This window comes from Pristis pectinata, chromosome 16 (genome assembly GCF_009764475.1).
Source record: "Pristis pectinata isolate sPriPec2 chromosome 16, sPriPec2.1.pri, whole genome shotgun sequence".
NCBI classification, from domain to species: Eukaryota; Metazoa; Chordata; class Chondrichthyes; order Rhinopristiformes; family Pristidae; genus Pristis; species Pristis pectinata.
The window spans coordinates 28803547-28830553 of record NC_067420.1 but is presented as its reverse complement, the minus strand read 5'-3'; the positions used below and the strand labels follow the sequence as shown (position 1 = coordinate 28830553).

At 38.2% G+C, this 27007-nt stretch overlaps 1 protein-coding gene across 6 annotated transcripts in view; it reads left to right on the top strand.

The window, feature by feature from the left end:
- The window catches only part of LOC127578729 (receptor-type tyrosine-protein phosphatase T), a 935885-nt gene extending 910802 nt beyond the window's left edge, over positions 1-25083 (top strand). For all 6 annotated transcript variants that reach the window (XM_052031104.1, XM_052031103.1, XM_052031108.1 and 3 more), the window contains 10 exons: positions 1332-1448; positions 4678-4832; positions 5844-5979; positions 10595-10744; positions 15574-15747; positions 17991-18122; positions 18813-18938; positions 19907-20070; positions 20949-21084; positions 22353-25083. In XM_052031104.1, the coding sequence (XP_051887064.1) occupies positions 1332-1448; positions 4678-4832; positions 5844-5979; positions 10595-10744; positions 15574-15747; positions 17991-18122; positions 18813-18938; positions 19907-20070; positions 20949-21084; positions 22353-22406 (1344 nt within the window). In that variant the 3' untranslated portion in view covers positions 22407-25083. The remainder of the gene's footprint in view (positions 1-1331; positions 1449-4677; positions 4833-5843; positions 5980-10594; positions 10745-15573; positions 15748-17990; positions 18123-18812; positions 18939-19906; positions 20071-20948; positions 21085-22352) is intronic.
- The last annotated feature ends 1924 nt before the right edge of the window (positions 25084-27007 follow it).

Genomic DNA, 27007 nt, shown 5'->3' with positions numbered 1-27007 from the left:
AACAATGCTCTTGTGTTTGAAAACATGAGCCCCTTCTGACTACAGCAGAAAAGAAATAGAGAATTGATCTCATGTCTATGCTGTGAATGCATTGACCGATACAGAATAAAAGACGTTGCAACAACTTGAACTTGTATAAAAGTTTTAAAATAGTAAAGGGACCTAATCCAATTTACAGGAACCATCTCAAATAAAAAAAATGATACTGAGCCACAGAAAGAGATATTGGCACAGATGATCAAAAACTTGAAGAAATAGAAGTGACTAAAGATTTAAAGGATGGTAGAGAGAGAGAAAGATACAAAGATTTAGGGAAGGAAATTCAGAGCTAAAATCCTAGGCAGCTTAATGTATAGCCTCCACTGGAGGAGCAAAAAAGATCAGAGATTTGCAAGAGACCAGAATCGTAGGAGTAGAGATGCTGGAACAGATAATAAATGTAAAGAGGAGTAAGGGCATGGAGAGATTTGAACTGAAGAATAAAAATATTTAAATCAAGACATTATCAGACCAGGATTCACTGTGGGTCGGTGAGAATGGCTGGTGGGGCTATGCATAAGGATGTGGGTATGAGTTCTAGCAGCATTATTCATCCACAATTCTATAAAGAGGGTCTCAATTCATGTGGATTGCATTTGTATCTTGCTGCTGGTGGAGGAAGAAACTAGTGTAAGCCATAAAAGTTGAAGAATACAGATAATGTCAAGTTTGATGGATGTTTCAGAGGCAAATCTATGATTCTTCCTCCAGCAGCAGTAAAATGCTCACAGAATGTTTTTTGAAAACCGTGTTCCCTATAACAATCATCCCCACAGGGAACTAAACTCAAAATCATCCTTTATATTTGAATGATACTCTAGCTGCCCACTTGTTTATCTTCTCCATAATATTTATTATGAATTATACTTAGAGAAGTATTACATGCAGTATGCATCCATTCAAGTTTGGTTATCAATTCAAAATATGACAAAAACAAAACCAGTTAGTTCTTGGTGGAACCAAGAAACAAAGGAGCAAGAATTTACAAGCAACTGCCAATCAACAGAAATATCAATCAGCGGGTGCACTCTATGCGATATTGGCATATGGCAATTTGGAACGGAGGGATCCCCTATCGATTAAGTTTAGAAGAATAGGAATATTATACTTAGTTTTGTCTTACCAGCTAATTATCAGGACCAAATACCCACTGGCAGTGCCACAGGAAATCAGCTTACGTAATATGATTTCATCTCATGAACATCTGGAGGCATGGGGACTTATTTCACCATTGTGTGAATACTATTCTTTAATCCCTTACTGAGAATGCTCTTCTTCTTGTTCTGCATCAGGTGAAATGTTGCAGGTATTGGCCAGATGATACTGAACTGTATGGTGATATTAAAGTTACGCTGGTTGAGTCTGAACCACTAGCAGAGTATGTTATTCGCACGTTCACTGTTCAGAAGGTATGCAACATTTATATTGCTTTAATGCTATAAGAGGTTTTAAAGTCCACAACCAGATAGATGTGGAAGGACTGAAAATACTTTGGCAAAAAATGCAACAGTTTTCTATTCCTGATGTACAATCGTATAATATAGGAATGCAAGTAAAATAATTACGCAGATAGTAATAATGCCTGAATGGAACCTTGCACTGACAATGCCACATTGTGCTATGGGATATTAGGCTGCCCCCTTGTGGAAAATGTCATATGTTGTTGATACAAAATTGCTGAAGTTAGCAAATAATTGTATACTTTGGGCAGTTTGCCCTGTTGTCCACTGCAGTTGATGTTTATTACAAGGATCACTACTGGATGTCCACAATACCTCAGCCAAGTAAACAGTGATCATTATCAAGATATCCAGCAAGGAATGCAAAGAAAAATAATTCAACTCAACCAAATTCTCACATTTTCCAAACATAGAGTCATAGAGTCTGCACATATCTGCACACAACTCCGAAAGTCAATGGAAGATAACCAGAGGATCTCCACTTATTGTTAAAATTAGACAATACGTCATTGATTATGGACCAAAATTCATGGCTGAGGGCTTTATCAATTGAATGTCAGATCTGTAACCAAATGGTCATATGCAGTCCCATTCTCTTAGAAATTTGGATCTGAAAGTCTTGTCAACCTAATATAGTTTGCTTTCCCATTTTTTATTTGCCGGTTTATCCCAGATGAATCTTGTGGTCTGGAATCTTATTATTCAGTTGCCTCACTGATGAATAATTCCAAGGTCTTAACGCCAGGGGTTGTTAGTAGGAAAAGCATAAGAACATTTCGGGTAAACTGGAGTTCAACTTCATGGGACAGATTTTTCCTGCATTTGCCTGAAAAGAAGTGATTCATGTGAATGCTTGCAATGTGCAAAATACCTCATTGAACTCAAGAGTTTTGAGAAACTATACCCCTTTAAGGCCTTTAAATTCCATGGTGTGTTCCAGTTAGAGACTTTGATATTACTTGACATACTATTATAACTTATGCATAATCTATCTCAAAGAAATGATTAACTGGTACACAAAAAAAAATTTTCAACCCCAGGGTAAAGTTCTGCATCAAGACATACCCCTATAGTGTCTGAACAAAGGACATGGTGGTGCAGTTTTATAAGGACAACACACTTAACAGCCAGCACAGATTTAGCTGAATTTGCACATGTGGCTTTTCACTTTCAGTGCCTGAGGATCTTGTTGTTATTTGGTATGTGTGGTTCGATTCGAATTAGACATGTCACTATAGATAAAGCTAAAAGCTCCTTATGTCAGTTTTCTCTATTACCTCTACACACTTTTGACATCTTCCCTCCATATGGAGACACCAGAGTACACAATTCATGAGCCCACCGTATTTAATTAATCCATATGGAGTGAAAACCACAGGCCCAGGAATTAAGAATTGGCTTTATTAACCAACATAGATATTCCCCACAATGAACCTGAATGGAAATAGCACTGAGAAAGATTTACAAGTGTTTGACTTAACTTTCTAGAAAGACTTAAGCTGATTCAGATCAATATATGCATGATATCATTCAGTCAATATGCTTACTTTTGTATTCTTAGTAAAGTTACTTAAATGCCATAATTTTACATTCCAGTAATGATTTGTAATAGGTCAAGTGTTCATTAACTTTGAAGAAAATTGATGAATGATTTTACTTGCAGCGCCTTTAAAATGTGTAGATACAATTACATGCAATATTCCTAAGGTTAAATAGGCTAAATACTATTCCAAAGCAAGTTTATGCATTTTGCGATGATCTAGGCATCTCTTCATACATTACAGAAATTTTCCCCAAATACCATAAGATATATTGAGCTCATCTCAAATTAATGGTATACATTGTAGTGGATTAGACAATGAACTCCAATGGCTCACATTCACAATTTTCATTTTGCAGTTTCTGTGCAATGAGAATAAGTCAGTGTTGGTAAAAATGCATTAAACCAATCAAAATCCACCTTTTACACTTCTCTTTTGCTCAATTGCTAATTAACTGTTTTAAATCATAATTATTGATTCACAATCTAAAAAATGTTTATAAAAATGAAACCATAAAGAAATTGTTAAACTTATTTCATAGCCCAAGGGTCTCACATCTTGACTGAAAAGAAAACAGAAGGCATGCAGCCCATATTCCTGCAGTATACCCAGTGACCTGGCCACATGTCAGCTTAAAGTTCACCACTATAAACATCTGTGATATGTGTACAAGGAATTTTATTGCTTGAGAAACAATTTAAAGCAGGAATATCTTCTATTATTCAGCTTTGTTTGGTGACATGTCTGAGAGGAAGTAAACCCACACACATCCTAATTAATGACTCAATGTCAGATGACACATGAACTTGGCATTGTATGGAGCTGAAGAACAAAAAATGTTTGAAAATTTGTAAACATCATATTGTAAGATCAGAAAAGTTTTTTTATTATCTTGCTGAAATAAAAACACAAAATGTTACAAATGCTCAGCACATCTGGCACACCTATGGAAAGAGAAACAGAGTTAAAGTTGAAGGTTCCTTGACCTGAAGTATTAACACTGTTTATCTTTCCACAGATGATGCTGACTTGCTGAGTGTTTCCAGAATCTCCTGTTATTATGTTAGGCTTCCAGCATCTGTGGTGTGTGTGTGTGTGTGCGTGTGTGCGTGCGTGCGTGCGTGCGTGCGTGCGCACGTGTGTGTGTGTGTGTGTGCGTGCGTGCGTGCGTGCGTGCGTGGTGCGTGCGTGCGTGGTGAGGGGCAGGGTGGAAGGAGGGGTTTGGAATTGCACTGCTGTTAATGGAGCTACCCAATATTTCTTTCTACATACAGAGCAGGAACCATAGAACCATAGAACCATACAGCACAAAACAGGCCCTTCGGCCCACCATGTTGTGCCGTCCATCAAACCACCCTCACACTACCTAAACCTTTCCTCCCGCATATCCCTCTATCTCACATTCCTCCATGTGCCTATCCCACAAACTCTTGAACCTGTCCAATGTATCTGCCTCCACGACCACCCCAGGCAGTGCATTGCATGCACCAACCACTCATTCCATGCACCAACCATGAACATCCAGCCTGGAATGAAATTTGAGGCTGACTAGAGCTGCTCCATCTGTTTCCAGTCTCATACATTCCTCCATATCCTGTGCATGTGTCTAAATAATATGCCAACTTATCTCTTTATAGAAAGGCAATCACGAAATTCGGGAGATTAGACAGTTCCACTTCACCAGCTGGCCTGATCATGGAGTACCCTGCTATGCAACTGGCTTACTGGGATTTGTAAGACAAGTAAAGTTCCTTAACCCAAATGACGTTGGCCCCATTATAGTACATTGCAGGTATGTCTCAGCCTAAGTGTGCATTTTATTCACTTCTTTAGCATACACTGTGATTAGTTTTATTACTTGATTACTGGGAATCATTATTGCGCTGTTTGCACTAATAAACACCACTCTTTTAACAATTATTATTACAGTGTAACAACTCACCGTCCAAACAAGCGAACCGGCTCAGCAGTCGGGTCGTGCGTCGTCAGAGCGGTGAGGCCCAAGATGGCGCTGGGCCTTCGTCTTCCCCAAGCGACGGGGAGAACCCGCGCGCGGGAAAAGTTTGATGACGTAGCGCATACGTCATTTCCGTTTTCGGTGGGCGGGATCATTCCTCTTAAAAGGCCCGCGCAAGGCGGGAAAATAAATCAGTTTTGTTCTGCAGCTCATCGACTAGTGTCTTACTTTCGCATCGCAGTAGCAGCTGCTACAACAGCATGTTATGAAAAATGTGAAATGAAAGCAAAACCAAATCTCTTTAAATGCCCCTGAATTTCATTGTATTTTGATGCAATAAAAAGCATGTATTTAGAGTCATAGACTCATACAGCATGGAAACAGATCCTTTGGCCCAACTCAACAATGCTGACTGTGTTGCCCTGTGAGCTAGTCCCACTTGCCCACATTTGGCCTATAGCTCTCTAAAGCTCTCCTACCCATGCACTTACCTAGATGGCTTTTAAATATTGCTAATGTGCCTGCCTCAACCTCTCTTTCTGGCAGCTCATTCCAAATATGCACCACCCTTTGCAATGAAGAAGCTGCCCCTGAAGTCTGTTTTAAATCTCTCACCTCTGATCCTGAACATATGCCCTCTTGTTTTTAAGCATCCCCTCCTTGTGAAAAAGACGATGTGCTTTCACCCTGTCTATGCCCCTCATGATCTTATATACCTCTATCAGGTCACCCCTCAATCTCCTATGTTCCAGGGATTTCCTAAACTTGGCATTACAATTTGACTTTCAGATTGCATTTTGCTATGTGTTGCTGTTCCAATATCAATTTAACTTTTTCTTCCTTCAGTGCGGGTGCAGGAAGGACAGGATGTTTCATTGCTATCGACATCATGCTCGATATGGCAGAAAGCGAAGGTGTTGTGGATGTTTACAACTGTGTCAGAGAGCTCCGTTCACAGAGGGTCAACATGGTACAGACAGAGGTACCTGGTTTATTAATAATGATTTCACTGCCTTGAGGTTTTATCTTTTATTTTGCACTTTCAGATTCCTCCAGTAGAGGTTGCTTTTTTAATTAATATAAATGTTGAACATATGTGTTATCCAATGAAATCTGCAAATTATGTTAATCAAATTGCATTTAAACTGAGAGCAAAGGGATTTGCAGTCCTTTCCAATCCAATATCAGCAGACACGTCCCATATCCAATCCACAACAAAGGGAGTAATTTTCCAAGTCCTCTCATGCAGGAGCTTTGCTGTTATCCATGCATGTCAGGAAATCATGGGCATGTTAGCTTTAGAAGACAAATGAGATTGTTCACTTGCAGCAGCACCTCAGAAAAACCTCCCTTCAATATGCCAAAATATTAGGTTTAGTCACTGAATTATTGACCTCTAAAATGTAATAGGAACAGTCACAACAAAGTGCATCAAGACAAGTAAGTTGGACCAAACAAGTCAAATCATTTGAGATAGCTAAACACAGGCATTCTAACTGATGGAAAGTGAATCAATGTGTTGGAAGATGCATAAGAATTTCCATCCTATGCTAAGCATAAGGCTGCAAAAGAAATGATTTTGCTGACTGTGAATCCATGTGCCTCAACAATATATAATATTTATCCACAGGTGATGTCATTTTATATAATATGTGAGCTTGTATTCAGTGTAAGGAAGAAGGTTAAAACTTACTTCAATCTAAACAATCAGAATAGCATAAAGAGGCACAGACTCAAACCAGCCGAAACACACATGAAGGACCAATGTCATCAAGTTGCATCAGACACAAACGGGGTGGTTTTCTTCACCGAGGGTAGTGGAGGTGAAAAGTCTGGACTTATTTAAGAGGTAATTGGAATCCATGTGTGGGCTTGTAGACCTCCTCTGGAAAGATAAACCAGGATGTTTCAAGTATCCTTGTGATATTGCCAGGAGCACAAAAGAAGGTTCCAGCCCAGAAAAGATTTCTTCCTTCAAACAGTACAGCCGCATCCCCTGTGGGCAGCAACCAAGCAATCAGTTGTGTTCATATGATATCATTCTTGCCCCTAATACCACGGACTGGGCACACAATGCTGGCTGATATTCCTGTACAGCACTGACAAAGTGTTGTATTTTCAGAGATTCCATCCTTCAAAGGAGGCATTAAACAAAAATTGCATTTGTGTGAATGCTAACCACACTTCTGAACAGGAGGGAGTTCTTGATAAATGTACCTCCCTCAACCAATATTACCAATAAGTAGATTCACTGATCTTTCATGTTATTGCTGTTTCCAGGACATTGCTGTCAGGCAATGGCTGTGACATTTACTTACATAACAGCATTTGCATATTAATAACCACTTGACTTCAAAAAAAGTAATTCATTGTGTGAAGTGCTTTGAAGTTATTTAATGACATGGTAAGACACTGTGTGAATGCAAGAAGTATTTTTTATTATAACTGTCAGGGAGAAGCACAGAATATTAATGTGTAGAAACAATATCAATAATAAAGTCACAATATATGTGGCAATAATGGTCTTTGCACTTGGATGAGCATATAGATTCAGAGAGATAATCAGTATGATCCACCATTGTAGTTTTCTAATTAAAATAAATATTGATAGCTGGGGATTTATTACATATTTTGCTGCTGCACAAATCATACCTGCTGATTAGGGGGCTATTCTGTGACTAGGTGTTGCCAGCATAGATCTTTGTGCAACTAGAGTGCAGAAGAGGGATTTAATTATGGAACTCCATCTCCTGATTCATGACACCCTTGAATGGTTGCCCATAAAAATTAATTAATATGTACCTGAACACCAATGTTACTCTGGAGTGTATCAGGATTGTTAGCTTCTCAAATTTACATGAAATCTATTTCAGTATCCTAAGATATAAGAAAACAAAGAAATATAAAAATTGAAGGAGCCAAGGCAGAAATCACAAAGGTTGAAATATCATGGGAAATTCCAGCCTGAATTTGACATATGCACTGCCAGTATGTTAGCCGTCATAGAATAGTCAGAGTGCATGACTAGGAGACTAGCCTTCCTCTTTAAAGAAACATGATTGGTGCTGATCACTAAAAGATTTATTTATTTTTCATCAAGTCTTTAACAAAATTAATTAAATTATAAATCGGTCTTTTGCTTTGCTGTTGATGATCATTCATTTGGATCATAAGAATGTAGACACTCCATTAACCAATGTATCTGCTTAATGGATGTAGGCACTTCACGTACTAGTTTTAAAATCCCTGGCAAATATTTGTAATAAACCAAGAGCACAGAACTTGAGAGATGGCAAACCAAAAGCTGGGATCAATAATCCCCATTATTTCAGCATAATGAATGCCATTTGAGGACTAAAGTGAGACCTGAAAAACACACACACACACACACACACACACACACATGCACACACACACACATACATGCACAAATATGGATGGTCTATTTCCCAATTTAGCCTTGCAGAAATTTTTGTCCAGGTTTCCATACATTCTGTAGTCATTACTTTTATTGCAAACTTTTACTGTCATTTCAGTTAGCAGCCATATTTTCCGATAACTGCCTGCTCCATGTTTAATCTACTGATCCATCAGTAATGGCTCACATAAGTCATAATTCATGATGCTTAAGTATGGAACTTTTTCATAGTAAAATTTTGGAAAGATGTAAAACAAGGTATTTAGATTGTAGTTATTTCAATGCCCATTGTACGCTGATGGGAATGTGGAATTTTTTGACAATAGTGGGTGTTACACATTAAATCATTTAAGTATATAAGCATCAACTATCACGTATTCATCTATTGCTGATTTGATAGTCAGTACCATTTGTAAATATATTTCAGAATGTTTAAAAAAAACCTGAAACTCATAATTTAGAATTGAAAGTACTAGGTGTCAGGGTGTTGTAATGCTGTCTTCATGCTGTTCATTTTGAATTTTGAAAGAAATTCTTTACACGTTTGACACACATCCCTACATTCTGAACCTTCAATTTTCTCCCCAAAGGGGATATCAGTAAGTTCTTTGATTCTCCATTGAACTGCTCAGATTCAACAGTAAATTCAATAAGCAAAGATATTCAGTTTAGATAATGCAATATGTCATTAGAAGAGTACAGAAGAAGAGGGACCTTAGTTTTGATGTACATTGGAAATTAAAGATAACAATGCAGCACAGTGAAAGTCAAGCTGTTGTTTTCCATATTGAAACCCGGGAATGCAAAAGCAAGAGGGAGTTATACAAAGCCTTTAGTTAAATTGGAGCTGGAGTTTTGTGCATCCCAATCCAGAAAGCATATGACAAAAACAGAAAAGGTAGATAGAGGATTGGGATACAGAACACCTGCTAGGGGATTGCCCCATAGATGTCTTGAAATGTCAGAATAAGGCAAATAGAATTGTTAGCTAAACAGTAAGAAGACAGCAGAAAATCAATGTATTCACAAAACAAGGGAGCTAAAAGTAAATTATTTATGTAGAAAGTGGATAGAATATGGATTTTTTTGACACAAGTTATTGCTGAGGCACAATCAATAAATACTCTTAGGAAGGACTGGGCATTTGCTTGAAACCAACAAAAAGACTGAAGAGTAAAGGGAATGAGCAGGAATGTGAGATTCCACTCAATGCCTCTTGGAGAAAATCACCATGCAGTCACAGGCCAAGAGGCCTGGTTCTGTACCGTGATATTCCATTGTTCTGTTATGTAATCTGGAAGCAAAAACTTTTTAACAAGAGTGCCCTGGACTCTTGGTAAAGACTGAGAGCAAACTAATATTGATTGGCATCATCATTACTCAGAGTTTTGTGCAAGTGGGGCAAGTTGTCAGCGATCCAGTGCACCACTATCTGCAGCTTTCTTTATGACAAACAAAGGAAATCCTTACAACATGAATCTCACCTGCTTTTCGACTTGTTGCACAATAGAATGTCCTTAAAATCTTGTGTTTAGTTGTGAGTCCTGTGAGCTTTCAACAGGATATTAATCCATAATTACTGCTTAGCAAACTACTTAGCCCTAAAAGTTTAATTTGATGTCTGTGCATTGTAATTGTCTTAATTGAATATTTCAATATATGAGCAATTTTAACTTTATGATATTTTGGCTTTGACATTAATCACATGTGCATATTTTAGTCCAATCTAGTATTCAGTATAAAGTTTAAAACATTTATTAAAAACTTCCTGGTACATTGTCTATAAATGCTTATAAATGCTCAGCCAATTTGATGCCATCACAGGTGCTTAATGAGGCATCAGTTCAAAATCCAGTCTGATCCCAGACACAAGAGACTGCAAATGCTGTAATGTGGAGCAAAAACAAAACGGCGGAAGAACTCAGCAGGTTGGGCAGTACCCGTGGAAGCAAACGGATAGTCAACGTTTTGGGTCGAGACCCTGCATCAGGACTCTTGCTCGGTCTCGACTTGAAATGTCAACCATCCCTTTGCCTCCATAGATGCTGCCTGACCCACTGAGTTCCTCCAGCAGTTTGTTTTTGCTTCATTTCAGATGAACTTGATAAGCAATTCTGCAATCAAAGCCAACTAATTTTACATACCTAATATTAGATTTAATTTGCCTTTTGTTCTGTAGGAGCAATATGTCTTTGTTCATGATGCAATTTTAGAGGCCTGCTTATGTGGAAACACAACTATACCAGTTTGTGAATTCAGAGCTACATTTTACAACATCAGCAAAGTGGATCCACAAACAAACTCCAGCCAGATCAAAGATGAGTTTCAGGTGAGCATATCAGTAAAATGAAATCATTGTAACATAGAAATTAACATAGAACGTTACAGCACGGTACAGGCCCTTCAGCACACGATGTTATGCCAACATTTTATCCTGCTCTATGATCTATCTAACCCTTCCGTCCCACATAGCCCTCCATTATTTGATTATTCATGTGCCCACTTAAGAGCCTCTTAAATGTCCCTCATGTATCTGCCTCCACCATCTCTGCCGGCAGTGTGTTCCTTGCGCCACCACTCTCTGTGTAAAAAAACTTGCTTCTGACATCCCCCCTATACCTTCCTCCAATCACCTTAAAATTATGCCCCCTCATGTGAGCCATTTTCACCCTTGAAAAAACTCTCTGACTGTTCACTCGATCTATGCCTCTTATCATCTTGTACACCTCTATCAAGTCACCTCTCATCCTCCTTCTCTTCAAAGAGAATAGCCCTAGCTCACTCAACCTATCCTCATAAGACATGCTCTCCAATCCAGGCAGCATCCTGGTAAATCTCCTCTACACCCTCACTAAAGCCTCCAGGTGATTCCTATACTGAGCTGGCTAGAACTGAACACAATACTCCAAGTGTGGTCTAACCAGAGTTTTATAGAGCTACAACATTACCTAGCAGCTCTTGAACTCAATACCCCAACTAATGAAGGCCAACACACCATATGCCTTCTTAACAACCCAATCAATTTTAACTAAGGAATGTGTGGAATAAATGAAAGATGTCCAATGCCTTCAGTGAATCGATAGTATTTTTATAATTGAAACTGACTGGTTACCTCAAAAACAATAGATTTGGGTGGGATAAAATCACCCGCACATTATCAGGAATGAAATAGAAGTTTGTAGAAATATCCTAATATGTGAAAGCTAAAGTGTTTTTTGGCCATAACCTGCCTCATATTTGGGTGCTTATATGAGATGGTATTCTGAACTGAGTAAAAAGTCATTGTATGTTGTGTATCATAGAATTTAAATAGGCTTTGATGTAGTATTATTATTAATGTAGTTATTATTATTCTGCATTACAAACAAAAAACAATATTTCAAATATGGATGTGTATTAGCAATGAGCCAAAATACAACGTAGATTTAAGGGAACTATCATCGAAGATGGGGGTGTTCTTGGTGAATATCTGCCCTATCTCTTCCTGTTTCTGAGGATGTGGTGAGTTGAAAAAGACTGAAGGTTGTGTATTTGCACTTACTGGATTATGTTCAAAGTATGATGGAAATAAACAAACCAAATAGAATTGAAGATTATTAGATACGTTAAAATCCCTCAGGATTGTGTTAAAACCACACAATTCAATGACATAATCTCATTTCCAGAACATTTATTCAGACCTCTGAACTCCTGTGTGGTTAGACACTGATATCTTCCAGTCCTTATTTCTATAGATACAGCTCCATAAATGCTGTGCTCATGGGTGTTAGCGAGATAATATATTCTTAATCAGTATTTGCATCTGCGTGGTGCTGGTGGAAGACAGTGGATGTGGCAGAAATGTTAGTGAGCTGGAAAAGTATAAAAGCTCATAACAGTTTGCTATATGCATGGAACAGTCTGGAGAACCAATTATGAGATCCTGAGAGCCAAGTATATTGTTGCAGTTTGGGGAGAGGACTGACAACAGAGTAATGTGGCTGTACTAGCACTAGGACCAAAAACATACAATATGTAAGTAAGCCTAACAGCATCACTGACCACAGATGATAGCTCCTGTAAGAATATTGTAAAGATTCTGATGGCACCATTTAAGCCAACATTTCCAGAGATACACAGTTACACAGATACAAAAGAGACTGCAGATGCTGGAATTTGGAGCAATAAACAATCTGCTGGAGGAACTCAATAAGTCAAGCAGCATTTGTGGGGGGATGGAATTATCAATGTTTCAGGTCAAAATCCTGCATCAGAATTGGAGAGCATGTTAAAGGAATTTGCAGTGTGACTTATCAGCAATATATTAATAGCCCACTCATCAACCGAAGCAGATACTGGAGCCTGAGGGCATGTACCACCAGACTTAAGGACAGCTTCTACCCCACTGTGATAAGACTATTGAACAGTTCCCTTATACAATGAGATGGACTATTGACTTCACGATCTACCTTGTTGTGACCTTGCACCTTATTGCACTGCACTTTCTCTGTAGCTGTGACACTTTACTTTGTACTGTTACTGTTTTTACCTGTACTACATCAATGCACTTTGTACTAACTCAATGTAACTGCACTGTGTAATGAATTGACCTGTATGATCGGTTTGTAAGGTAAGCTTTTCACTGTACCTCGGTACAAGTGACAATAATAAACCAATACCAATAATAAACCGATACCAATACCATTATCACTAGAGGTATCAATGTTGCAGCAGACTGGTTTCTTCTGGGACAAGGTCTGCACCAAATATATCTCACGCACTTTTTGTTGCGGAAAAGTAATCTGGATGTTAGGCATCTAAACAGGAGAACTCTCCAGGTTCTGGTAGAGCTAGACTGTCTGAATGTCAGTGGAGACAGATGGGTTCGGCTACCAATTGTAGTGATGGGCATTAATTGGATTGAGTCACTTGAGTTGAGGGACTGTACATTTAAAAGTATTGCAACATTGGGCAATGATGATATCCAGGAGTCATTCAAGCTATGAAGTGGATTTGTCCTCACCCAAGTGGACCACTACTCAGGTGGACTCCATTGGCAATCAGCTCACAGATATGGCCATAAGTGAACAATGGCTATATGTCAAACGAGGTGACTATGATGAATGAGAAATTGGCAGCCCTTGTCCTCTGGGAAGGTGATCAGGGGTATGCCTAGGGGCAACTGCATAGTGATGACAGGTGACTCTGTGGAAGTAAGAGCTGAATAAACATTGATGCCACAAGAAGATTAAGAACCAAGATGGCTGTGCTGTTTGCAGCTGGAAGCCATTCAGAGAGGGATGTTCAAAGGCATTGACTTCAAGTGCCGGAAGAGAAATAAAAAGGTCCAATGGTCACAGCGAGCTGCAGTGAAAGTTGCAATGTGAATCAGAGTGTGCATAATGGCACAAATATGAGAAGCAATTCGACAAATTTAGGTTATAAAATTGATATATTGAGGTTGTGATAAGTGAATTACAATTACCGTAGTGAATGGAATATTGGCCATTGCTAAGATATGATGCTGAGAAATGAATGTGATATACTATATTCATGGCTATCTGTAGTTAGTAAAGCATTAGTACAGGATGTGAGATTTGTTAAATGTGAAGTATATTGTAGAAGTCACTTATTGGGTTTATCCCAATTTTAATAATACTAGAACCTTGCTAATCTTACTTAATATTTGCAAAAGTTGCAAACTGAAATCTATCACCTTCAAAGATCTTCTCTAAAATAGAATTGCTGTTTTAGCATTCTACATTCCTGTGATGATTTTGTTGTCAATTTTTACACATCACTGGAGCTCTTTAACTGCATTTTAAACTGCAAATCAATTTTCCTTCCCTGGGGCATTATCATGGAGCAGTGCTAAGTGGAGCTAATTCACAATATTAGAGGGAATAACCTTAAGTACATTAGTTACTAAAAAGGACATTGGAGGAGACCTTGCAGAAATATACAAGATACATCAGAAAATAATTAAGATAAGCCTAGTACAAGTCTGCCTAGGAAGAATGACAAATGACAGCTTCAAGACTGGAAAGAGTATTTTTAGGACAAACATTTCTTTACACAGAGGTTGATCAGCAGCTGAAATAGATTGTTATGAAGGATGATTATGATGAAGCACTGAACTGTTAAATTCAAGTAGGATTGATAATTTGCAGGGATGTTCAAATAAATAGGATTTTTTCATGTAAAACACTGTGAGCACTTTAGAAATACAAATAAAATCTAATTTTGTGTGGTATTCAATATTTTTTCTTGACTCAATATTTTTATATAACAGAAATTAATACCCACAAAGTTTTCTTCTTTAAAAATAAAAATGCAAGACATAGTCAACAGGTAAGGCAGCACCTATGACGAAAGAAACAGTTATTTCAGATCAATGACCTTTCATCAGAACAAGAAAAGTGATCGAATAAGTTTTAGCTGCAGGGAGGGGAGGGGTTGGTGAAAACAATGGGAATATCTCTAATAAGGTGGAAACCAAGATTGCCCAGGTGACATAAAGGCTATGAGAGGCTAATGATTCTTATTAATCTCAGCTTTCTAGGGAAGTATATACAGGGAGATAAATGAGAGCAGTTGAGAGAAAAAAATACTGAAAGTGTGAGATGCAGAAAGCAGCAGTTTTCCTTTATGTTTAGCTGGAGAAAAGCAGGAGATTGCAATAACCAGTAGAGATATGGAGGCAATTAACTGTTATAATTCCATAAGAATGAACTGAAATTTTGGGAAAGTGCTGTGCTTGAGATTTTTTAAATTGATCTGATGACATATTAAAATCTGTACAAATCCAAATTACATATAAGCAACCAAACTCATTCTCTTAGATAGCCTGTACAGAAATAGTATTATTATAGAACCCAATAGCACTCAACCTGTATATATTTATGGGAGGTAAGTTGTTCTAGTCATTATTAGTCAACAGTGTTAAAGAGTTCACAAGAAGTTCCTTTATTTTTAAATTTTCATGCAACTACACAACCAGAGGATTTTTTTTGAACATGCTTAAATGATGTTAGCACACGTGGTAGCCAGGAATCAAAGTTGTTTAGGAAAATGAGGGAGGCAATTAGCAGAAGGATGTAACCATTTTGTCTAACATATAAATGAAAAGTGGAAAATTGACAATTGCTCAGCATCCTCATTTGTAACTTTCATTTGCAGACACTGAATATTGTGACTCCTCGTGTACGAGCTGAGGATTGCAGTGTTGGTCTCCTTCCACGCAATCATGACAAGAACCGGAACATGGATGTGCTCCCTCCGGACAGGTGTCTCCCATTCCTCATTTCTGTAGATGGTGAAACAAGCAACTATATAAATGCTGCACTTATGGACGTAAGCAAAATAAAAATCTTAATATTTGTATAAAGCTTTGCAGTTTGTCCATTTTATCTACACCCAATACAGCTCTGCTAACGGAGGAACATTAGGCCAGATTTTGCCTACAGCTATCAAGTGGCTCCATACAGAACCACTGGCTACCTGTAGTGCATTCTGAACTTCTGAAGTTGTGCACTGCAGCATGGAAGGAAAGAACAGCAGGAAGGTCAGACACAGGCATTGGGTGTTCCTGATAAGCTTGAGCTGGGGGACTGGCTACACTTTTGTTTGTGGCCCCTAGGCTATGCTTTAGCTGCACTTGTTAGGGCAGCAGCATTTCATCAATCTCATGAAGCAGGTAAATGGTTTGTTTTACTGATAGCTTTTGATTTTTGTAATTATTTTTCAACTGTTTCTAATTGTCACTGCATATCAGAGACAATGAGAAACAGTGAAAAGATCTTCCGAAAGCATGAACTATCAGAAAGCCATGAGATTATTCCCTGGCATGGTGTCAATTTGTACTGCCTGAGTCTGGTCACCTCTCACTGCCTGCTCCACCTTGTGAAATGATTACAGCAGGAGCGACTCAGTCAAGTAACATTAGTGCAATCATAAAGTCAGCACAGAAGCAGGCGCTTTGGTGCACCAGCATGGGGCTGGATGAGAACTGGGTTCAGTGAGGTTCTGCCCATTCAAAACTGGCTATATAGAAATGCACATTTGCATATGAACTTCATGAAAAGTTTAATGCTATATTCAGAGCTGAACTAATTCTCTAAACTTGCCGATCTTAGCAAATGAATTTCTGCTGGTGTTATGACTAACATCAGGTTTAATCTCCAGAAGACCCAGAACTGCTTGATTCTTGATACCTGTTGGAACTCTAATCCAATTTATTTGCCCTGCCACCTTCAAGATGGGCACCCCTGCACTAACTGGGCTTCGTTTTCACTCATGCTTACTTCTGGTCTCTTGCCCTTTTAAACACTCGCTTGCTCCGCATCCTTATAATCTGCTACCCCACACTAACTGCTTAATAATACCATCTAAAACTGCCAAAAGTTATGGATGCTGCTAAATATCAACTTGAAATCCAGCAAAGTCCATCCTCTACTAAGGTTGTCAGCTTAGCGTTCTGCACAATCATTCCATTGACGGTCTTGCTTTCTATTTTGCACAGCTTTGGAGCTCTGATCTCTAATGCTGTTCAATCAAAAAAAGTGCACAAAGTCACTGATAGGAACCAGAACTGTATATTTCTGAATAGGTTATCATCTTATGGCACCTCACCAAAGCTATGTTCCTGGTTAAGTAGTTTTCCCTTTAATTAGCTCCTCATCTGCTTCTCCAGTAGCTCAGCGATTATCTTGATATCACACCCTGTGAAATTAAAAAAGCAGCAGGAGCAAGAAGTTTGAAATAAAAATAGAAAATGCTGAGAAACACTCAGCAGGTCGGCCAGCATCTGTGTTTCTCTTTCCAGATGCTGCCTGATCTGTTTCGTGTTTCCAGCATTTTCTGTTTTTAAATCACACCCTGTTTTCAAAGGCCTTTAGATCACACACCCTAATTACAAAAGCCTAACCAAAATGTCTTGTCACAATAGTCTCTAACTTTATAATTGCTTCATCTACAAATAATTTGCGTCTCTCAATCTCTTCTCATGTCAGATGGTAAATTGGTTTATTATTGTCACATGTACCAAGGTACTGTGAAAAATTTGTTTTACATGCCGTCTGTACAGATCATTTCATTACAACAGTGCATGGAGGTAGTACAAGGGAAAACAATAACAGAATGCAAAGAAGTGTTACAGTTGCAGAGAAGGTGCAGTGCAGGTAGACAATAAGGTGCAAGGCCATAACGAGGTAGATTGTGAGGTCAAGACTCCATTTTATCGTACAAGGGAACCGCTCAATAGTCTTATAACAGCAAGATAGAAGCTGTCCTTAAGCCTGGTGGTATGTGCTTTTAGGCTTTTGTATCTTCTGCCTAATGGGAGGGGGGAGAAGAGAGAATGTGTGTCCTGTTTTTCCCTCTATCGCTAAACCTACACATATACAGCCATAAAGGTTAAAATGTGTAATTCTTCTCGGTTTAAGGAGAGAAATATTCACATTTTTAACTTCAAATTAATTCTTTGAATTGACTGTCGTATTATCAATTATTATGCTGTTGAAATTAACACATTTATATTTGCTATAAAATATACACATGACATTGTTAACTAATGCTGCATTTTATCACTTTCTCAGAGCCACAAACAGCCTGCAGCATTTATCGTCACACAGCATCCTTTACCGAACACTGTGACTGACTTCTGGAGATTAGTGTTTGATTACCATTGCTCAGCAATAGTAATGTTGAATGAGCTTGATGCTGCACAGGTACGGAAGATCAACTAGATTTGTCATAAGTATACATTCTGGTCCAACTGGATTCTGCTTTCTTTTCCTCTTTAACATGGAGGAGGCTTTTGAGAAGATACTATTCAGGGTTGAGGAGGAAGAGAGGAAAGTGAAGAATTGTACTGTAATCCATGTTCACCTAATTATTAACACACTGACTCTAATATTAAATAAACAGCTTCATTTCAATGATGTTGGTAGGCTCCTGACCTAGAATTAAACTTATATTACCTGGGAAATTGCTCATAAGGTTATAAATGAATTTAAAGTAAACAAGGGCACACAGGGAAGTAAGAGAGTTGGAAGATTATATTTAAATCATCTCTAATCTCCACATAGATTTTGTTCTGGAAATGATAACCATTTTAAGTAGCAGGTAAAATATTGGCTAACTTGAGTCAGATTACTCATCTGCCAATTAGTCTAAAGAGTTTTGCATTTAATCTAATATAGCTAATTACACCAAACTACTTTCATCCAGAGAACAGCACAAGTGAAGAACTGTTCAGACCAAGAAGGCAGCTCAGTGATTTGCCAATTTGAAAAGTGTTTATTTTTAAACCCACAGTAATTCTGTATTCTGACAGCAACTTTAATGAAACTCTATGTAAAGTCTTTGAGTCTCATTTTCTGTGTCAGACTACATAACTGATTGTGTCTTTTAACCAGCTCTGTATTCAGTACTGGCCAGAGAAAAGTCTGTGTTGCTATGGTCCTATTCAAGTGGAATTCATCTCAGCAGACTTTGAAGAGGATATCATTGTCCGTGTCTTTCGAATCTACAACATGGCACGAGTAAGACTCAAATCTCAAGAGTTCTAATGTCTATTCATTACAAGCATTCATATAAATGAAATTCTTTTTTACTCAGTCAGACACTAAAATATAGCAATTATTTTATCTTGAAAGAGCATTGTGTTGTGAAGTAAACTTCTGAGAACTCTTACTATTCAATTTTTAATGATGTTCACATTATTAGAATGGTGGTAAAATAAATATGTGCCTTGCTCTTCACTGTTCTAAGAGAATATTCTCAAAGATTTTATCCTTAGTTAGCTAACTGAACTGAAAACTGATTAGTTATTTTGAAGAGTTAATTTTGCTTAGCTCCATTGTGAAGCATTATAATGCAAGGGCTCAGATCGGGAATATAATACAGTGACTATTTCCCAGTTCCTTCCTTCTCAATGAAGAGAGCAAAGTTTTCATTTATGCTCTAGGTAAATATGTTTACATTTAGAAAAGTAACAGCATATTTCTAAAGGAGGAAGAAAGTCTTGCAAGTATATGACTTTTGCCCCCGAAGTGCTTTATGGACAATAAAGTTCGGCACTGTTGAAATGTGGAAAATGCAGGAGCTAATTTACTCCGAGCATGTTCCTTCAAACTAATGTGTCAGTGAAACCAGATCATAGATATTGTTTAAGACCCCTGCTCCTCTTTGAAGGAGGGATCCATCTAAGAGAGAGGACAGTGTCTCAGGTTAATGTATCCTCTGAAAGACAAGCCCTCTGACAATGTAGCACTTCTTCCGTACCTCAGTGGAGCCACAATACGTAAATGGACTCTAATGTTTTTTGTTTCTCATCTGTACCTAAATGTATTATGATATGGCCAAATATCATTGTGGTTTTGGCTTCTGACTGCACTATATTCAATTTTCAATGCATATATTTTCCTTCATTAAATGGTTTTTAAACAATTATCTTAGATTGCAGATAAAGTCATGTGTTGTATTTTTCTCTCTGCAAATTGTCTTCCAGCCTCAAGATGGATATCGCATTGTGCAGCAGTTCCAGTTTATTGGTTGGCCTTCATACCGAGACACCCCAGTATCAAAGCGTTCTTTTCTGAAACTGATCAAACGTTTGGAGAAATGGCAAGAAGAATATGATGGAGGTGATGGCCGTACTGTGGTGCACTGTTTGTGAGTATCTACAATGTTCACTTGTTATCACTACTACTTGAATAAAGCATACCTCTAACCATTGATTAACTGTTCAATATCCTCTACCTCCTCCTCACCTCAATGCTTATGCAGTAGCCCTTCTCTTCCTTTCTCCTCCTCACCACATGTTCCTCCATTCCCTTCTTCCTCCATTCAACCCTTCCTCCCCTCCCACTAACTTGGTGCCCTTTTTGTCTTTCCTGCATGGGTATAATTATTCGTCTAATCCCACTTGACACAATTGCTACACTTGGTGTTCACTCCATTTTGCAACATGGTGGAAGTTCAGCTAGTCATTGCTCATTTTTTTTTGCAAGGGAGAGAATTTGTACTCTTCAAGGTCAGGGTTATCTGTCTGGGTGATGTAGGACTTAGCAAAAATAAGGTGCAATGAATTTTTTTTTCAAACAACGCTAACTCCGTTCTCATCCACACAGCATAAATTCCCTGTATCTCTCACCAGCCATCACAGTAGTCCTTACATGAAATTGAAAGTTCGAGTAGAATTTATTGACTGATCTGGGTGCTCAGACCCTCACATTGGGCATACAATAGCAAATTAAACAAATTTGGACTTTCACAGCCCCAAAGAGCAAGAAAGCTTTCATTTCATATTTGAACATCATCCACAAATAGGTTAGATTAAAATATATTAAAGTATCCAACAGTTCAACATCTGCTAATGAATTTCATCACCGAGTGGTTACCCAGTATAGGCTGTTGAGGAAACATAAAAAATTCCAGCTCTTGTGTAGCCACTATGTGGTGAACAAATGAAACAATTATAGGTTTCTAATTCATAGTAGAGCAACCATCAACATCTGCTTGTTAAAAATACTTATGCTTTTGTTTTTCAGTAATGGTGGTGGGCGCAGTGGTACACTTTGTGTCGTTCGCAGTATCTGTGAGATGATTCATCAACAAAATATAATAGATGTTTTTCACACAGTCAAAACACTACGAAACAACAAATCCAACATGGTAGACACACTGGTAAGACTAATAATGCACTTGGGGTTCCCTCAAAGTTTTAGTCTTGAAAGTAGGAGTAATGCTATTAGATAATGAAAGTTTAACCCTCTTTAATGATGGTCTAGTGGCCATGCATTAACCTGTTAAACTGAATAACCCTTTTGCTAAAATAGTACTTTAAGCATTGATTGCTACTAAGAACTGCAGTAATTTCTATTCTACTTGTTTCGATAAACCAGATGGAGTAAACAGATTTTATTAATATTCATTCTTAGTATGTAGGTATCACTATGAGGCTATCATTAAAATCTCTCTTTGGCCTTACAAAGGTGGTGATTACCCGCCATCTTGGACCACTGCAGTCTGTGTCTCTGTGTCAGAATTTTATATGACTGAGGAGTTGACTTGCACCAACCACTCTTGTCCTTGGTGGAGGATATGAACTTTGGAAGAACTGTTGTAGAAGCAGGGGTGGCTTGCTGCAATATGTCCTTTAGATTGTATATAAAGTATCCATACTTCATTGGTGACGGAGAGAGTAGATGCTTAAACTAATGGATTGCACACCAATAAAGGGACTGCTCTGTGTTGGATGTTATTGAGCTTCTTGAGTATTACTGCAGCTGCACCATCCATCTTATCTTGTAAATATGGGAAAGTCTTTTAGTGGTTTGGTTTCAGGAGTCACTAACACTGCCCATTTGTAGTAGCCACAGCATTTGCATGTCCAGTCCTGATCAGTCTCTGGATTCTGTTGATTCAATGGAATATTGATGATGGAGAAGTAGGCAATAGTAAAATCATTTTATATCTTGGGAAGGTTATTAACAATTTTCTTTTTGGACTTTCTCATTACCTGATATTTGTATAACATGTATGTCACTTGCCACTGAACAGCTCAGTCTTGAATATTGCCCAGGTCTTGTTAAATGGGAACTGCCCAGTTCTTGTTAGATGTGGGCAGATATATCTTTATTCTTTGCAGAGTAACAAATGGAGGTGATCAGCAAATAATTCCACTTCTAAACATATGATGAAAGGAAGCTTGATGGAGGTAGTTGGGTTTAGGACCTACTGCCCAAGTATTTTCTGGAGAAGTGTCCTCGAGCTAAGATCATTGACATTCAGCAATCACAACTGTCATCCTTGAATCCAGGTGTGATTCCTGCCACTGGGGATTTTTCCTCCTAATCTATTGTCTTTAGCTGTGTATGCACATTCATAGAAAGAACCATCAGTCATAATGAAAATCACATGACTTATGGGGAATGTTCCTTTATCCCTTCTAGGAGCAATACAAATTCTGCTATGATGTGGCACTGGAATATCTGAGTTCATTTTGAACTTTAATGAAGAGAAGAATTATTATAGTAATGCAGTGCATTTTTGTCAAAGAAGCAGTTTCTGACTTCTGTAAAAGAAAAGTGTGCATCCAGAAGACCTTTGTACAGATTTGTGCTTTCATCCATCTTGGTGAATCCAGGAAAGAAAGCAGGCAGCAATCCAGAGCCAATCACATCCAGTGTCTACAACAACTACCTGGACTAGCTGAAGGACTTATTGGACTATTCCACATTTTATGGGAGTTCTACTTTTGCCAGAAGTTAATTGATGTAATTGGTTGAGATAGAGAATTTGCCAGCTGTTCATTTTGTTGATTGTCCTTGTATATTCCATTCCATGGTGTTAAAATTGTTTAAATGACAGTATTAGTAAATGCTAACTATGATCTATTGGCTTAGTTTTATTTAGCATTTTCTAATAATTAGTATCAGAATTGCTAAGTAAATCTAGGCAATAATATTCCTGCTAGACGTTGTTATGTTAATTTTGATGTTTCCAATGACAGCAGCTTCCATTAAAAAGGTACAGTTTGGGGTCACCAATTATTTTGTGAGAATAAGGCTTTAAAATATCAATCTAACCTTCAAGCAACTTTCAACTACTCTTCAGGCAGCTGACCTTTAAACAAAGTAAGCCATTTTGTGATCCCGTATGACTGAGGCAGTTGAAGGTATACCATTTATTGTAACATTCAGTGGAATTTATAAGTTCAGTAGATATTCTTGAAGCTGTTTAAGGAGCTACTATAAATAAGAATGGGTGCATTAGAGAGCAGGTGATTTATATATGAAATTGAAAGCTATATTGTGTGAAAGCTGGAAATCAGATTTAAAAATGTATAACACCTAAAGGGGAACAAAAGGGTTGATTTTTCTGATGTGATCCTTAATCAGGATTTTGAGTTCTATTTTAATCAAAAGCATGAACCAATTATTTTTAAATTTTGCTCATTGAACTCTATGCACTTCCAGCGTATTCTATGTTTGTTTTGAGTGTAATGGATTCATCCAGGGCACTGTTTACACTTCTCTTATTTCTCATTACCACTAATTTGTCTACTATTCTAACAGTGTCATTAATCTGCAGTGGAATAAACAGGTTAGAACTTCTGCATTTTATAGCCTGGATGGAAATTTAACATCAATAATCAGTGCATTAATAATAATGTAGAGAAAATTAAGCATCGGGGTGTTTCATGCATGTTCTCTTTAATTGATGCAGTCATCACTAAGGTGCACTGTATCAGAAGATTGCAGTACCTGAGAGCCTTGTAAAGGTGATTTGCTGTATTTTGGGTGTGATTTAGTCAAATTCATTCAGCTCATTGTTACTGGCAGAAAGCAAAATTGTAGTATAAAGTAAGTACGTCTCTTGTCAGTTTTTACTGAGGTCTTGTCAAAGCATCATTCTTATACTTTTACTAAACTTTATAAACTGTTAATCAACTTATAATTCTTGTAGATAATATGAACTCCATAAATACATATTTATAAGAGAGTAAAATTTGAGTTATACAAAGTCCTTAAGCTTTACAAGGACCTTAAAATTCTACCTCCTATCAGGTTGTTTGGTTGCAGCTTAGTATGCTTCTTCAATGACTGAAGAATATATGTAAAACACTTTGGTTTGTCTGGTACTTTTCTTTACAATTTGTCTTATATTGCACGAGTTATGGATCATTTATACAATTTTGTTGAGCATAAAACTATTTTATCCCCCTTTGTTTGGCTTTACGTAAAGAAAATACATGACATTGCACAAATCTTGAAATATCAGTCCCCAAGCGTGCAAAGTATTCATCAACCTGTCAGGCACAATAGGCCTAATCTCCATTGCACAACATTAAACTGTTTGCTTTAAACTCCAAGATCAACCCTGTGCTGCAATGTTAAACCTTTGCAAAGTTTGTGGCATTATTGATATATGGTTGCATCAAATCTTAGCATGCAGTTGGCTGGTTGGGGTTAGCAATTCCTTGTATGGCCCTTGACATTGAAGAATGAGTTACAAATCTTATAATTTGATTGCAAAAGATCAAAGCAATGTTCCTGGATATAACTCATGAAAGATGCAAAAACAAAAAAGTGGTGTGACTTTACTGTAAAAAAAACTATTCTGAATAGCCAACAGGTAGACACAATTTACTCCATACTGAACCATAAATCAGTGACTGTTATAAACAATCTAGCAGGCTTTATGCTGTAACACCGAGATACAATTTAACTCAAGCATTGTATTTTTGCTGTGCTTTCTGCAGCACTATGTCCCCCCATTTCAGCATAAACCATGTTAGATTATTCACCGTGGTCTCCCCAGTTTAAATACTAACTATGTATAATCAGAAATTTAAACCAATGTACAGCAAGAAAATATTCATATCAGTATGTTTCTCCTCCCGTGCACACCAGTGTTTGTTGTTCCCTTTTAAGATCAGTTTCTGTGTTTGGTAGTTGAAAGCATGTTTGAATACCTTCATTGTGTAATATTCTGTAGTAGGTTACTTTTCCACCTTTATAAATTGTGGTTAATTATGTTAAGTCAAATAATATATGAAGTATATTTTTGACAGTACATAAAAGTAATGTGACCTTTTTACAACTACAATGCCATTTGATTAATTTATTCTTATATGTTGTAAGGAAATGTTTGTAAAATGGGCTGTGAGCCACCTGTATTATAAAATAAATAGAATATGTGATGCAACTGTGATATCTTCCTGTGCCAGTTTGAATACTGTGTAAAATATAGTAGAGACCAAATTATGGAATGAAATCTTGAAGGTGATAAGCAATTGTTGCCTTTCAACACAATGTTTCACAAATTCTGACCTACAGATGGAATAAGTCAAATACTATGTCATTAGTGATTAGCATTTGGGATGTACAGACTGCCTAAGGTAGTGAGGAATCTTGGTTTAATTAAGAAAAAATTGGTTATTGCAGAGAGGCAGATGGTAAGATTTATCCTGGGGACATGAACTAAGATGAAATCAATGGCCTTCCTCATCCACATTTGATTGTGATCTAATCATTCTGTAACACATTCAGCTTCAACAAAGAGTTGATAAAGTGAATAGCAACATTTTCTGATGGCATATTTGTAACCAATATTTCAGTTTGATTTCAAATGCATTTACATCTGTCACAAATGTCTTGTGAAGAGGTGTTGATTTTTCCTTTAATTTCTATCAGGTATGTTGAATAAATCCAGAAATTATATAATGTTTATGATCCTTTGCCTTTCAGCCTACCAGCCTGTCAGTGCTTGGAGAAGGTTTCCTTTCCTACAGGAAATTTGGACAATAACCCCATTTAACGATAACCCAAATTATAAATTATTTCAGTCAAATTCAGATCTTATAACCTGAAGACTAAAATAGCAGAACCTGCAAATAAATTAGAACAAAAACAGAATGCTGGAAGAACTCAGCAGATCAATCAACATCTGTGAAGGCAAAAGGTTTAAGTTGACTTTTCAGGCTGAACTGCTGATCGGGACTGAGAGGGAAGAGGAAAGGTTGTCAGTATACAGCAGTACAAAGGGGGCTGGGATAGAGACTGGTAGGTGATAGGTGGAGCCAGGTGGGGAAGGGATGACAGGCAGTTGGAAACAGGTGAAGGGAGGGGATGGGAGGGATAAACAAAGAGAGAAGAAAACTAGGTAGACAGGTGAGTGTGGATGAGGAGAGAGCACTGAGGGCTATGTGAAAGTTGAAAATTCAGTGTTCATACCATTGGGTTGTAAGCTACCAAGTAGAATACAAAATGTTGCTCTTCCAATTTACACTTGGCCTCTCGGTAGCAATAGAGAAGGCCGAGGACAGACAGGTCGGTGTGGGAGAGGGAAGAAGAGTTAAAATAACACACAACCAGTTCAAGCTGGCTGTTGCAGACAGAGCACAAGTGCTTCACAGAAGAGGCTTGGGGCACCCTGAGGTGGGAGGCTGTGGAGATCTCCTGATGTAATGAGATCTGTATTGGCCCAGGATACGGTGCCCTAGTGCTCGTCAGTGGGGTCATAGACGAGAGGAGGTTATGAGGAGCTGTCAGAAAGCTTGGAGCCTGGCCTCTGCAAGGTAGAAGTCAGTGGCCCAGACCAGAAAGGCACTCCTCCTTGTCCACGGGTTTGATGACAGGGTTGGGACTGGTCTGAAGTGAGCAGAGTGCTGCACGCTCGGAAGGGTAAGGTTGGAGTATGTGAGGAGACTGGAAAAGTCAAGGACGTCAATGCCACTTTGGCAATTTGAAATGAAAAGATCAAGAGAGGGTAAAGGGCCAGAAGGGGGAATCCAAGTGGAAGGAGAGTGCTGGACACATGAGAAAGAGTTGTCAATTGGGGGAGGGGGTGGTGGGGATTCCTTGCTGAAGACGTAGGCACAGAGGCCATGGAAGAAGAGCTCGACATTGTGTTGGGCCCGGAACTCACGGAGGTGCAACCATAGGGGACTGAGGACTGAGTGCTCATGTGTTGGAGATAGGGATGTCAGGAGTGATGGTAAAGATGTGGCAGAGGTTGGAGCTAGGGTGAGGCATGGGGTCAGAGGAGGGAGAGGGAAGAGAGGTCTCGGGGAGATTGGAGTGAGGGGAAGTGAGTTGGATGG